Source organism: Dasypus novemcinctus, chromosome 4 (genome assembly GCF_030445035.2).
Source record: "Dasypus novemcinctus isolate mDasNov1 chromosome 4, mDasNov1.1.hap2, whole genome shotgun sequence".
NCBI lineage: Eukaryota > Metazoa > Chordata > Mammalia > Cingulata > Dasypodidae > Dasypus > Dasypus novemcinctus.
This window is the reverse complement of record NC_080676.1, coordinates 74,129,437-74,144,835: the sequence shown is the minus strand read 5'-3', so window position 1 is coordinate 74,144,835 and position 15,399 is coordinate 74,129,437. Positions and strand designations below refer to the sequence as shown.

Below are 15,399 nucleotides of genomic sequence, written 5' to 3'. Positions count from 1 at the left end.
ATAGTAATAATGATAGGACATATTTCACAGGCCTTGTGCTGTGTATCTAAATTAAGTAATCCATGTAAATTGCTTCATACAGTGCTTAAAACATAGCATCTCTCAATAAATACCGGCTACTACTATTAATAAATAATAGTACAATCATAAAATTGTACTATCATCAATTGTAATAAATGTTCCACACCAATGCTAGGTGTTGGTTATGAGAAACCTGTATTCTATGCATGATTGTTTTGTAAACCCATAACTTCTCTAAAAATGTTTTTAAAAATATTGTTTCTTACCTATTTCTTCCTCTCTCATTCAAGCAGTTTATCCCAAGAACTTCTTAGTATCTCATATTTTTATTGAAACTGTCCTCAGAATGACCTCCATATTTTTCAAATCTTATACCTCTTTGACTCCTCAAAAACTTAATGCAATGTTACCAAATTTCATGGTTTAATAACATTTCTACCAACAATTTTCAAACTTGATTCCATCTGCAAATGTTCCCTCAAGCTGTCTTGGGGAGAGAGACAGGACAATGATGCTACTAAAGCAGCTATGATTTCATGTGTTTGATATGTAAGGGATTTGTAAAATATTTCACTTAAACATAGTGTTTTACTTCTTTATAGAAAATTCTACTGTTCTAAAACCCAGTAATCAGAAGCAGATGTACCTCAAATGGTTGAGCACTAGTTTCCCATGTATGAGGTCCCAATTTCAATATCCAGTACCTCCTTAAGACAAATGAAAAAACCAATACTATGGGGGAGCAGATGTAGCTCAGTGGTTGAACACATGCTTCCCATGTAGGAGGTCCTGGTTCAATGCCCAGTACCTCCTAAAACAACCAAACAAACAGAAAAACCAGTAATCTATATGTCACCAATTTCCTTTACAAATCAAAAAAAATTATTTGCATTGGTCTTTTATGTTATACCTATTAGAAAAAAAAACTCAAAGTGGTAAGAATTCTGTTCTGTTCACTACTTAGGGCCTCATATTTATTGAATAAATGAAGTTAGTATAATGGACAGCTGACAGCACAAAATTCAAAGAATTAAGAAGTTCAATTTGATTCAGTGTAAAATATCAGGATTTTCTTAAGACATAATCTTAGAATTCATATAATTTTTTTTTAAAGGAGGTACCAGAAATTGAATCTAGGACCTCGAACATGGGAGGCAGATGCTCAACCATTGAGCTTCATCCTCTCCCAGTATTCATATAATTTTAATTAACAATCCATATAACATTCTCAAAGCTCTCTTACCCAGTGTCCTCCATTAATGCCAGAGTGATGCGAGAGAGGACTCGGTTCTGTGTATGAGAGCCAGTCATTGCTTCATTCTGAAAATCGCAAACAGATTTTAATTACAAGAGCAGACTCCCAATAATTTCTGATATCTCTGATGTATATTTAATATGTATTGAGAGGCTGACAAAATATTCACTTAAAAAATCATGATATAAAATTTATGGGCATATAGTCCAAAGAAGCTGTTTACCTCTAAATGCAGTATCTTCTAACTGTAAAAGATTGGAAAACATTATCAAACATTTGTCTGACAGTATCAAAGCTAAATAGCTTTATAGCAGTTCTGTTTGACAGTGTTATGCTGGAAATGGCAATTTATTTTAGAACCCAAGATGAAGACTTAGAGATTTCTGAAAACAAAAATTTGACACCAAATAAATGTGAATAGCATCCTTTGTCCAATTAAATAGTCAGGGTTGGAAAGGAGTTCAATTTCAGAAATGAATAAGGAAGGCACTGTGGTACCCAACTTTCCCATTCACATGCATGTGTCTCTGAGCACTTGCAGGCATGTCTGGATGGCCCGGTACATGGCACGTGAGTTGACATGGGATTATACCCTCGTTGCGGGAATTAACTCCATTGGGCCTTGGTTCTATGGGTTTCCTTTTTTTTCCTTTCTTTTTTTTTAACTGCTGGTCTCTACTTTTTAAAAATTTCATTGTAGTAATATATATATTATATATATATATAAAACAAAATTTCCCATTTTAGCCATTTTTTAAGTATACAATTCAGTGGTATTATATTGACAATGCTGTGCTGCCATCACCACCAACATCCATTATCAAAACCTTTTCATCACCCTACAGTATTTCCTTTTTACTTTACATTCCATGCAGGTAATAGAAAGTTAAGTTTGAAAGTACTTTTGTGAATTCTAGGAGAATACTTTGGTTTTTTACTGTCTCAACTATATGGCCCTTAAAAAAAATAAATATTTTTGTGTTTTTAACACAAAATAATATCTTCAGATTTCTTGGTCGCTTTTTACTTCTTTGAAGATCCTACTGCAAATACATTACCAGGAATGATTTTGTGTTATCCTGTAGACTCCTTAAATATGACAAAAGACTGAACAGAATTTATGGTAGCCAATGTTATATCTGAACTTTAAAATAAATCATTATGTGATATTAATAAATAAGAGATTCTAGCAATTGTTTTTACCTTCCGTATAATGTAGTGTAGTAATTTTAAAAAGGCAAACTTGATTGAATAACTTTTTGTGAAAAGCTTTAACAGTGGTCTTTCTGCTACTTATGTGGCAAAGATGGCTCAGGAGCACAGGATACATTGGGTTTTGCTTCCTATACTTCATGCCTGATGCTACCAGAAATTCTGCATGGATTCTGTATTTAACACAGAGGTGGTACAAACCCTCAGGACTTCACCAAAAACTACACACAAACTTTATATGGTGACAAATTTGTGTGCCTTATTTCATTTATGGATGGGACAATGTTGGTGTTTTTGTCTTAACAGTCAATATTCATCTTAACTTACAGTTGGTTATGTAATCACATGCTATATATTGTGAACTGTGCAATAAAACAGAATTGTATATAAAATCATCTCTGGAGACCTGAAATTCTCAATCTCAGTTACTATGGTAATACTCAGTGTAAGGTAGTGCAAATATACAAGGGAATGGTGAGTGGTAGAGATGACATATGAAATGGGATCTAGAGGGCTTCACATTAAGCCAAACACGTTAAACTAACACTGGTCCAGTGTAGGTCAAGTACTATAGTGTGAAGGGTATGTAGTCATTAAGTGAAAGCAAGATAAAAGATTCCATTTGAGGAAAGGATAAACACTCAGATTTGGTTGTGTTTTTTTTTTAATGAATAAAATATATTTTTGTGTGTGTATGCAAATAAATGCATATCAAGACTTGAAAAGGTATTTTCCCTAAATTTGCATGTTTCTAGATTTTAATGCTGTCCTTTTGCTTATTATTAAATATTTGCTTACCATGCAATTTGGGAGCCTCTACATATTTTCTTTTTTAAAGTTCCTTTATTAAAAGTGGTTAAGTTTTGTATAATCTATGTATCTTTTAAAAATAAATTAAAAATACATTTTTTTAAAAGTGGTTAAGCACAGAAAGCTATTTTTGTTTGATATTTTGAATTTTGTGACTATACGCATTTAATGAAATTCCTTACATGTTTCAGAGTTAATGTGCTTTTTTGGGAATTCTGTTTGGGATAAAGTTTGCTTTTTGTTTGAAAACAAATGATGAAATACATAAGTCTTCTTTAAAATAACAAGATTGAAGCTTTAAGCTAAATCTATTTTCTGTCCCAAATGTCTCCATTATGTATAATTTCCCTGGAATGGTAGGCCACTGTCATTTAGAAATGTTATGAAAATCAAGATAAATATACAGGGAAACAAAAATACTATAAAAATATTACACTCCCTAGTGAAAGTAAAGTGGGTGATTGAGACAGATGCCCATGTAATTTAGGGAGGAAATAACTGCCTGCCTTACATAGAAGCTGCTTTCACAGTGGTTACCTAATGATGGGGGAGTTCACTGTTTCTTAACGTTGCTTATTACACTGTTGGGTGGCTCTGATTATCTTAGAATCCTTACGTCAAACAGTGAAAGTTCATCTCAATGAATAGTACTTTAGAATCATTCTTTTTTATAATTCAAAGGCACAAAGCTAATTTCAGAGTAAGAAGGAAGTTAATGACACTGACAGAATTACTACTCTCAAGTGCTCTACTGAAAAGTACATAAATTTTCATTTCCAGCCATTCTGCAGCTTTCTGAAGGGGATCACTTGAGAAAGTTGCTTAGGGAAAATAAGCTGATATTCCTATGGCAGAAATAAGTATGTGTCTTCCATAAATTCCCATCACTATTTCTTTGGAATCACACAGGTAAGAACAGTCATCATAGGTATTAATGTCATTCTTTTCACAATTTATTAGCTTGGTCATTAGGTATGTAAGCTGCTACTATCTAAATGTCTAAACAGATTTCTAAAAATTTTTTAAATACACATACCTTTTGACTAAGAAATTCTTTCCAGGGATTTATCCTTTCTCTTTTTCTATAACAAATCTGATCTTGCATTAACTTTTTAGCCTCTTCCTATAGGCACCTAATAAAGCCAGGATGTCAGCTATGTTGCCAAGCAATAATACTTATGGAAAAACGACCCCAATTTGACTCTGGACTAGGATTATGGTAAACAATTCCAAATGAATACACATTTGGAAGCTAGTTTTGGACTTCCCTCCGTGTAGTGGTTCTTACCAGTATGTCTGGAAGCTATGCCTATAGAGCAGTTAAAAGTTAAGATATTGGTTCCTCTTTGGGATATGATATTTCTAATGCAGAGTGGTTCCTGCACCCATCTGTTGTGGTCTTGTGCCCCTGTACTCAAACTGGAGAGGAAGGGAGTGAAGCAAAAAAAAGCCCCTAGATCTCTGTATGGAACACAAGAGAAATGCCTGAGTCTGCTGGGCTGGAAATGCCTGAGTCTGCTCAGCTTCCTGTGTAGTATCCTTCTAAGTGAATCTTTTTAACAGTGTGGCCTATTCATTCTTTGTGAGTTTGATTATTTAGTCGAACCTAAGAACACTTGCTGGAACACACACTGGAAGGCACTGCAAATGCGTATAAACTCATTACAGCACTGTTAATTTAAAAAAATTTAAAACACATTCCTCAACAGAGGAATGTTATGTTTCATCCACATAATAGAATAACTATGGAGCTGTTTTAAAAAATGAATAGGTCCAAGTATACAGTCTCTTTTGGTAAAGCATGCATTTCTGCAATGTGAATGCTGTTATATAAGATTGGCAAATAAGGGAGTAACTTCAGGATAGACTGAGATCACGCTGATTCATGGTGATTTCTTCCCAGCATCTTAATGTTTTCTGCCTTGAAGTAATAGCAACTAAACACAAAGTGCAGTAATAGAGCTGAATGTAGAAAATGACAGAGGAATACCATAAAAAGTGACAAAGGAATACCATACCACATGAGGCCTGTTCACTTTTTATTCTTCCTCTTGGTTCAATTTGGCCTGAGTCTGTGTCTTGGAAATACTTATGGCACAGTTCTCTCTAATCTTTGTACTTTTTACCCTTGTCTTTGTTATTGAAATTTATAGCATTCCATCAAGCTACCATTACTTGCTTTTGTTGTTTAAGATAAATAAAGTAAATAGGGAACTTGTCTTGTTTTCAGTGTCTGATTTTGAAGAATGAAGTTTTTCAGGAAAACATACATTGCATTAGAGCAGAAGCACCTGCAGTACCTTGGAAAGATGTCTAAGTTATTTCATAAAGCGAAAAAAAAAAAAGTTGAATAAATGTATAAACCCATTTATATGTTTTAAAGACAAAAAAAAAAGACAACCAACTACTTCCAGAAGGGTATATAAAACTTAATTAAATAGTGGTCATATATGGAAAGTGAGCCTGGAGAGCTGAAGGGGAAATGAGACTTTTTAAACTTTTTACTTCATAACCTATTATATGGTTTGAATAACTTTTACCATAAGTATGAATTACTCTTACTAAAGAAAAATGAGTCTAGTAAAATTTTCAAATAAACTGACCTCTAATAACCGCTTTTCCCAATGGTTGAGCTCAGTGCCCATACCACCTTGATTTTCAAGTTCCATTCCTTCCAGAACAGGACAGTTAAAATGTTTTCGTGCTTCATCCTAAGAATCCGAAAATAAAAACACACCTCACAAAGCAAAATAAGATAATGACAAACTCTTTATCACACTGGGTATAATAAAGCAGACTTTTAAAAATTACTTTGAGAAGAGAGTATGCCACTAAAACTACGGTTTTTAATATAATTAAATATTTTGATGCTGTCACACTCTTCATTGCTAGTAAACTATTTCTCTTAATATTTTATTTTATATTTGAAGATTTTGATTCTAAGTCATATATATTTAAAAACATTACAGACTAATATGATTGACACTTGTAAATCTTGTGTCACAAACAATTTAAATGCAGGTATAAACCTTGCATTTATTATGGATGTAGTCTTTGTAAGAAAAAAAGTTCCTCAGTGTAATATAATTTTGCATGATTAGTTTTATCTTTCAGGTAGAGATTTCTGGGACTGGAAATATCCTAAGAACAGTTCATATCTTCAGATGGCAGAGAGCTGAATATACCTGAGGAAGGGGTAAGGGAGAACAGGTCATTACATAGGGGGATGAAAGGGACCTCAACTGAAACAACCAGCTATAATGAATATAGTGCCAGGGGTCCAAAAAAGTATCACAACAGACACTGCACTGGCTTAAAGCAGTGGGGATGGGATCCATGAGAATTATTACCAAATTTTTATTTCCTCAAATTTCTCTTGACCTGTAGCTTTACCGCACTGGCTTTATATTACTTTTTCTACTGTAAGTTTCTGAAATTTAATCACAAGTTCTTAAACATTAACGATTAGCAAAGAAAGAGCCATAAGAAAGAAAAGAACAGATGGCTCATGAGACAGGAAGAATTTCAGTAATACTTACGACAACACGAGGTGTTACTAGGAGATACACAGTGTGATGAACTATCTTATTATCCCGAACATCCCATAGTCTCTCCACTTTTCGAACTACCTTATCACTCCACTGATATAATCCAAGACTGCAATTATAGAATGAAAAGACGGCCATTTCTAAAAATTTACCATCACTTTAAATATAAAAATGTCATAAATGTGACTATGACATTAATATTTAAGAGCTTACTACTTAGCAAGTCCATGCAAAATATTTCATAATCTTTTCAACAAACCTATGAGATTATCATCACTATTTTGTAGATGAGGAGACAGAAATTTAGAGAGATTAAGTAACTTGTTCAAAAATAGTACATATTTAATACTTGGCTAGGTTGACAATGAGTAACTTCCTTCTGACAAATAGCATTGAATGAAACAAAATTGAGTCCAGTGACAGATCCAGGTATGTAAGGAAACTTAACATACAATAAAGATAGCGTTTTAATTTAGTGGAAAAGGATAATTTTTCCAATAACTGTGCCATGAAATTGATTATCCACTTAGATAAAAAAGTTTAACCTCTATTTCATTCCATATACAAATATAAATCCCAGAAAGATGTCAGAGAAAACAGAGGGGTAAAGACCTCTGAAAATTCTCTTTTCCATGAAAGCAATGATAAAATTGGCAAAAATTGTCATACTGAATTTTTTTTTTTTTTTTTTTTTGAGGGACTGGGGACTGGGGATTGAACCCAGGACCTCATTTTGTGGAAAGCCAGCACTCAACCACTGAATCACACTGGCTTCCCCAAGTTGGGTCTTTTGTTTGTTTTGCTTGTTGTTTTACTTTTTGTTTTTTCAGAAGACACCAGAAACCAAACCCAGGACCTCCCATGTGAGAGATGTGTGCCCAACAGCTTGAGCCACATCCACTCCCAAAACTTTCTTTATTACTGCAAACACAAATCTATCTTCAATGTTTAGCTTTTTTTTTTTTAAGGAGGTATGGGGATTGAACCTGGGATCTCATACATAGAATGCAAGAACTCAACCACCTGATCTACATCTGCTCCCAGAGTAATTTTTTTTTAAGAACTCTGGAAATTAACCAAAGGCTTGCAGCATTCTGGGAGGTGTTTATTCAAGAAAAATGAATGAATTGCAGTAAGAACAGCAAGCTTTGTGGTATTTTACCATCTTTCCTCTCCAACATTGTGAGAGCCTTGAAAAGCAACACCCATAATCATGGTGAAAACCAAGTCTCCAAAGGGGGAAGAAAAGGACTGGAGGTCCTTCAAAGACTCATTCCCGAAGAATTGTCATTATTTGACCTGTCTGGTGGTTCCCTGGAAAATCCCATTTGCAAAGCTGTCTTTATTTGACATGATTGGGAGTTTGTCTAGCGAGAAAAGTCTTTTCCTGGAGGCATTTGTTGGTAACAATTAGAAGCAATGGTTTAACTTCCTAGCTGCACGAAGTAGTGGATAACTCACTGGAGAAAATACTTAAAAGTAAACCTGGTACCTCAAAAAACCAAAGCAAAACAAAACAAAAAGTAAACCTGGGGAAGCTGTCCCTAGGGACTTTGAAAAGAAGCAACAAATCCTTGGAAATCTATAAGGTCATGTGCATGCAAAGGGCTGTATGAGTGACTACAGCTATGAATATGCTCAGAAAAAAATTTAAAAGGCCCTAAGCTCCTATCTCTGACTGATCTTAAGGCTTTGCACTAAAAGGAAGTGAAGGCTAAGGCAGAGTTAACTCCCTGACTGAAAGCTGAAGGAGTAACCAAACATGCATAAAGAACCCCTAAATAAAGATTGAGAGACTTAGACTACTAAGCTAACTGAGCAGAGACTTCAGTGGCCACACAATATATAAAACACAGACTTTATAGAATTAATTCAGAAAGTCACTAAGCAAATGACAACAACAAGAAGCCCTGGGGAAGGGGAAGAACCTAATTTCCACACTGCCCTCTTAAATTATTTAGGGTATCCCATTTTCAAACCAAAAACAACACTTTAAGACATGTGAAGAAACAAGAAGATATGGCGACAAAACAGGAAAAACAGCAATCAATACAAATTGTCCTCAAGGAAGTAAAGACTTCAGACTTATTAGATAAAAACTTTAAATCAACCATTTTAAATACACTCAAAGAACCAAAGGAATCCATGTCCAAAGAACTAAAGGGAAGTATAAGAATGATATATTCCAAATCAGAAAATATTAATAAAGAGATAGAAATTTTTAAAAAATAAATAGATATTCTGGAATTATAAAGTATAATAATTAAAATGAAAAATTCATTAGAACAACTCAACAGCAGGTTTTAGCAGCAGAAGAAAGAATAGTGAGTTTGAAAATAGTTCAATTAAAATGATCTAGTCTGAGGAACAAAAAGAAGAAAGAAAAATGAACTTACCCTCAGAGACTTATGGGATATCATCAAATATACTAACATATACATAAAGAGAGTCCCAGAAGAGGAAAGGGGCAGAATGAATATTTGAAGAAATAATGGCTGAAAATTTCCTAAATTTGATGAAACATATGAATCTATAAATTCAAGAAGTTCCACAAACTCCAAATAGGATAAGCTCAAAGATATCCATACCTAGACACATCATAATTAAATAGCCAAAAAACAAAGGGAGAATCTTAAAAGCAGCAAGAGACAAGTGATTCATCAGGTATGAGATCCTCAATATGATTAACAACTAATTTCCTATCAGAAACCATGAAGGTCAGAAGGAAGCAAGATGACTTAGTCAAAGCATTGAAAGAAAAACCTATCAGCCAAGAATTCAATATCCAGCAAAATTATCCTTCAAAAAGGAAGGGAAAATGAGGACATACACAGATAAACAAAAATTACAAGAGTCTTTTACTAGAGTCCTGCCCTAAAAAAAATATTAAAAGAAGTTCTTTAGGCTGAAATGAAGGGACACTAGATATAGATAGTAACGCAAATCCACATGAAGGTAAGCATGAAAGATTTAAACACATTTGTCTGCAACTACTTTTTTTCCTCCTATGTGACTTCAAAGACAACTGCATAAAGTAATAATTATAATCTACAATGATGAACATGTAATGTATAAATAAGTAATCTGTGACATTAATAGCAGAGGAAGGGAGACTGTAGTTATGTAGGAGTAAAGTTTTTATGTACTATTGAAATTAAGTTGGTATTATCTGAAATAAATTGGATTACGATTTATATTGGATTAAGAGCTTAATAAATTAAGATGTCAGTGGTAATCCCCAGGAAAACCACCAAGAAAATAACCCAAATATATAGTAAAAGAAATAAGAAGAGAATTCAAATGGCACACTAGAAAATATCTACAAAAGAAGGCAGTAATAGGGCAATGAAGAAACAAAAAAAGACCTATGACATATAAGAAACCAATAGCAAATACGTGATATAAATCCTCCTTATTAACAGATATATTAAATGTAGATGGATTAAACTCTCCAATTAAGAGGCAAAGATTGGGAAGTGCATGTGCCTCAACTGACAGCGCATCCACCTACCGTATAGGAGGTCCAGAGTTCAAACCCAGGGCCTCCTGGCCCATGTGGTGAGCTGGCCCATGGGCAGTGCTGCCACATGCAAGGAGTACAATGCCACGCAGGGGTATCCCCCATGTAGGGGAGCCCCATGCACAAGGAGTGTGCCCTGCAAGGAGAGCCACCCCACGTGAAAAGCACAGCCTGCCCAGGAATGGCACCGCACACACAGAGAGCTGACACAGCAAGATGACACAACAAAAAGAGACACAGATTTTGTGTCACCGCATTTTCTGCAAGCGGACACAGAAGAACACAAAGTGAATGGACATAAGAGAGCAGAGAATGGGGAGGGGGGAAGGGGAGAGAAATAAAATAAAATAAATAAAATTTTTTTAAAAACACAAAGATTGGCAGAATAGATTTTTTTAAAAATATGATACAAGTATACACTCTCTACAAGAGACGTAATTTAGATTCAAAGACAAATAGTTGAAAGTAAAAGGATTAAAAAAAAGAAAAACCATAACAGTATCTAAAAGAAAGTGGAGTGGCTATACCAGTAGACTTTAAGACAAAAATTGTTACCAGAGACAAAGAAGGACATTTTATAATGATTATAGGGCCAATTCTTCAAGGAGGTGTAACAATTATAAACAAATATGCATCTAACTCCAAAATATATGGAGCAAAAATAAATTCCAAGTGAAATAAGGCTATGAATGTAAACAAAACAAAACAAAATCAAACATTAATTTACTAGAAGAGTATTTATGAAAACATTTTTAAAATCTTTAGAAGTTAGAAACTTTAAGCAATACAGGAAACAGAGAAACCATAAAGGAAAAAAATAGACGAATTTAATGGTATAAAATTTTTTTAAATTTCATATGGCAAAAGCAGAAAATGAAGTAAAAAGATAAACAACTATATGGAAGAAAATATTGGCAACAAATATGAAAAAGGATTAATATTCTTAATTTATAAAGCGCTCTTACAAAGAGTAAGAAAAGGACAATCTGAAAGACTGAAGAAATAAGAAATAAAAGAGAAAATGCAAATTGCTAAAATTTCACTAATAGTCCTATAAATACAAATTACAATGAGACATTATTTTTCACCTATCAGATTGGAAAAAAAAAAAAGGAAGGAAGGGAGGGAAGGAAGGAAAGACAAGAAGAGAAGAGAAGGGAAGAGAAAAGAAAATCTACAATATCCAATATTGGTCTGGTGATACATTCATACATTCCTAGTGGGAGTATGAACTTTTGTAAACTTTTTGGAAAATTTAATATGGCCCTTTGTATTAAAACTTATAATATACATTGATTTTAAACCAGCAATCCCATTTTATGTCATCTAGTCCATAGAAATACTATAAAAGTTATACACATTCATTGTAGAAAATTATGACCATTCATTATAGAAAATTATGACAAACATTAATTTTCCTAGATTATTTCTATCATAATCCCCCTGAATCTCTCAATTTTCATTCATAAAACAGAAAAGAGGCTATTTTTACCCAACATATTTTTACAAAAATTTCAAACATACAAAAATGTTGAAAGACTTGTGAATACCCTTATACCTAATATCCACCACCTAAATTCTACAATTAACATTTTATTATATTTGTTTGATCATATGTCTGTTTGTTTGATCTTGCCTTAGAGAAGTTATTCTTAATTCCTTTTATCTTATTCCACAGTAAGAGAGGTGTAAACATAAATAGTGAACAAAGCCAGAATGAAAATAGACAGCTTTCCCCTTTTTAATCACCCTTCTCACTGTCCTCACTTCTAAATTAGAAGTTTCTCAAATAGACAGGCTAGGATCAAATCCAACTCTATGTATCCATCAAATGAATTTGTTAATACTCCACTAGCTTTGTTTATTTTGGAGGATTTCATGCTTTTGATGGATATCCTCAATTCAAGAAAGCACTACAAGTTTTCTGCTTAATAATGATTTTGTATCTCTCTTCTCCTTACTTATACCACAAATAATGCTTATCTCACTATTTGTGTTTTCCATGAAGAGAAGCACAAGTCTTAGGAAAGACTAGGCTTCTCTTATGCTAGCAAACAAGCAAACACAAGCTAGGAAGGAAAATATCTATTTCTACATTAGAATTTTGTTTCTTATTTAAATGTGCTCTAAAAATTTTTATATTGGAATACAATATTACCTTTATTTAATTCTAATCATCTTAATAGAGATATTTTAATTGAAATAAAATAAACATAAAATGAACAAATTTTAAGTGTAAAACTAATTTTTTTACCTACACCTGTAGAACAGAGAATAATGTCAGCACCCCCAAAAGGTTTCCTCATACCTCTTTCTAATCTATATCCAACCTCATCTCTTTCCTGAAATAAAACCACCAATCTGACTTTTATCACTGCATGTTTTTGAACTTTGTACAAATGGCATATCTGACTTCTTTCATTCAACATATTTGTGAGATTTACCTGCATTGCTTTTTTTATTCCTATGTAGTTTTCCATCATCTGAATATACCACAATTTATTTATCCCTCCTATTACTGATGGACCTTTGAGTAGTTTTCATTTTTTTACTTAATTATAAAACTACCATGAATATTCTTGCTTAAGTCTTTGTGTGGTCATATGTTCTCAATTTATAGATTTTTTTTACATAAATATATGCTAATGGTTACCGTTCTGTGACTGATAATCAATATCCACTTCTTGTTACATTTCTTAGTATTGCTTATTTTAAGCCCTGGACCTCTGGATCACTGCTAATAAACTGTGTTAAACAAAATGTCAGTTAACATGTAAATATTGCCATATACAGGCAATATACTGAAATTAAAGAAATGAACATTTTCCCATGGCCTAACTATACTGTCAAATAATGCAAGTTATAGTATGGTGGAAAAGAGCGTGGTATAGCACTTTGGATAAATCACTTAAGCCTTCTTCTTTTTTCTCTCTCCCCCCCGCCCCCCCCACCCAGTTGTCTGCTCTCTGTGTCCATTCGCTGTGTGTTCTTCTGTGTCCGCTTGGATTCTTGTCAGCCACACCCAGAATCTATGTCTCATTTTGTTGCATCATCTTGCTGTGTCAGCTCTCCGTGTGTGCGGTGCCACTCCTGGGCAGGCTGCACTTCTTTTCCCACTGGGCGGCTCTCCTTATGGGACGCGCTCCTTGCATGTGGGGCTCCCCTACACAGGGGACATCCCTGTGTGGTGGGACACTCCTTGCGCGCATCAGCACTGCATGTGGGGCAGCTCATCACACGGGTCAGGAGGCCCTGGGTTTGAACCTTGGACCTCCCATGTGGTAGGCGGACGCCCTATCCATTGGGCCAAATCCACTCCCCTCACTTAAGCTTTCTGCATCTTAATTTTTTCATCTGTAAAATAAAAGGTTGCAGCCAAATGACCTTTTATATTCTATCTTAATATCTACAATTTCCTTAGGACACCCACAAAGTTATAACATTTTATGACATCTAACATGCTGTGATTCCCAAATATTAATCTTAGTATCCTCCCAAACAAAGGGAAAAATAAGGACAAAATAGGAAGAACAAGAATAAAAATAACAAATACCTATAATTAAAAGGTGGGAGACCATCTGCAAATCTTGATGTTAGAGGATTTCCATCTTTGTCATGGTAGAATGCAAACAATCCAGCAGAAAAACCCTATAAGAAAAAGGTTAAATTGTCTTAAAGAGAAAAACACAAAATTCTATTATAGAAATCATAACATGCCTGCTCTCTGAGATATTCTGCATAAAAGCATCATGCCAATGCTTTCATGAGAACTTCTCATTTATTGGAATTGGACAATAATTAAGTGTTCCATATTGATCAACTTTAAATTCTAATTACTTGAGGTAAACATTTTTTCATGACACATTTTAAAATCAAGTTCAGTATAAATACTATAAACATCAGTTACTGTACAATGGTGATATCCTCAGGTACTATTAAGAAGTTTAAAAGCCATACGCTAAAGAGCCTCAGTTATTGTGTTTTTTAAATCCTTTGTCTATGTTTTAAAGTCATTTTTGTCTTTTTCTTTGTTTCATAATATATCAAGTATCACTTCTGAATGCTGGACAAGATTTGAAAAGATGGATCAGTACCCTGAACTGCAAGGACTGACACGGGCCTCAAATAAAATAGATAAATTTAAGAATTACTATAAAAATGTACATTTTTATGTGTTCAAATACACACAAAAGAAGTCACTATTTAGCTAATATTTTCCTTTCCTTTAATTTTGAGAAAGTAATGTCATTACAATTTCCTTCCTACAAGGACTTCTATGGCTATCACAAGCAGCAGTAACCCAGAGCCCTGTCACAAACTATATATTGTCACAGCCTTATAGTATGCCTTATTCATAAATCTCAGAATTTTAAGGGAGGAAAACCTTATGTGAAAAACTTTGTGAGGAAGTTTTTCACAAGAGTAATGATTAATATAGTCCTGGGCTGTGGTTATAAACAATGCAATTATTTAAGAATGAGTTTATCACAGTTAATCCTCCTCATCTGAATTCAGGCTCTAAAACAGCATCCAGGTAATGCTACTGCTGAAAACCATTGCAATACAGTGTAGGGGGAGAGGGGAGTAGGAGCTTATAAAAGTACTCCTAAGAGAATGGATGTGGCTCAAGCAGTTGAGTGCCTGCCTCCCACATGGGAGGCCCCAGGTATGATTCCCGGTGCCTCCAAAAGAAGACAAACAATGAGTAGACAAAAAGCAGACAATGAGGAGATAATGAGCAAAAACAATGAGAAGACAATGGGCAGATGAGGAAAAACAGGCAGACAATGAGGAAAAAACAAAAAACAATAAGCAAACAACAAGCAATGAGCTCACAACAAGCAAAAACGAAGGCACAGGGAGTGGATGTGGCTGAAACAGTTGAGCACCCACCTCCCACATGGGAGGTCCTGGGTTCAGTTTCTGGTACCTCCTGAAGATAAACAGATAACGAGCTAAAAATGAGTAGAAAACATGCAAAAACAAGGAGCAAGCAGAATGAGCAAACAAAGGAGCCATCTCTGGGGGGTGGG

At 34.2% G+C, this 15,399-nt stretch overlaps 1 protein-coding gene across 2 annotated transcripts in view; it reads right to left on the bottom strand.

The window, feature by feature from the left end:
- The window catches only part of LMLN (leishmanolysin like peptidase), a 118,376-nt gene that overhangs the window by 57,534 nt on the left and 45,443 nt on the right, over positions 1 to 15,399 (bottom strand). For both annotated transcript variants that reach the window (XM_004465822.4, XM_023590959.2), the window contains 4 exons: positions 13,920 to 14,014; positions 6,838 to 6,955; positions 5,902 to 6,009; positions 1,265 to 1,341 (listed from right to left, as the gene is read on the bottom strand). In XM_004465822.4, the coding sequence (XP_004465879.3) occupies positions 1,265 to 1,341; positions 5,902 to 6,009; positions 6,838 to 6,955; positions 13,920 to 14,014 (398 nt within the window). The remainder of the gene's footprint in view (positions 1 to 1,264; positions 1,342 to 5,901; positions 6,010 to 6,837; positions 6,956 to 13,919; positions 14,015 to 15,399) is intronic.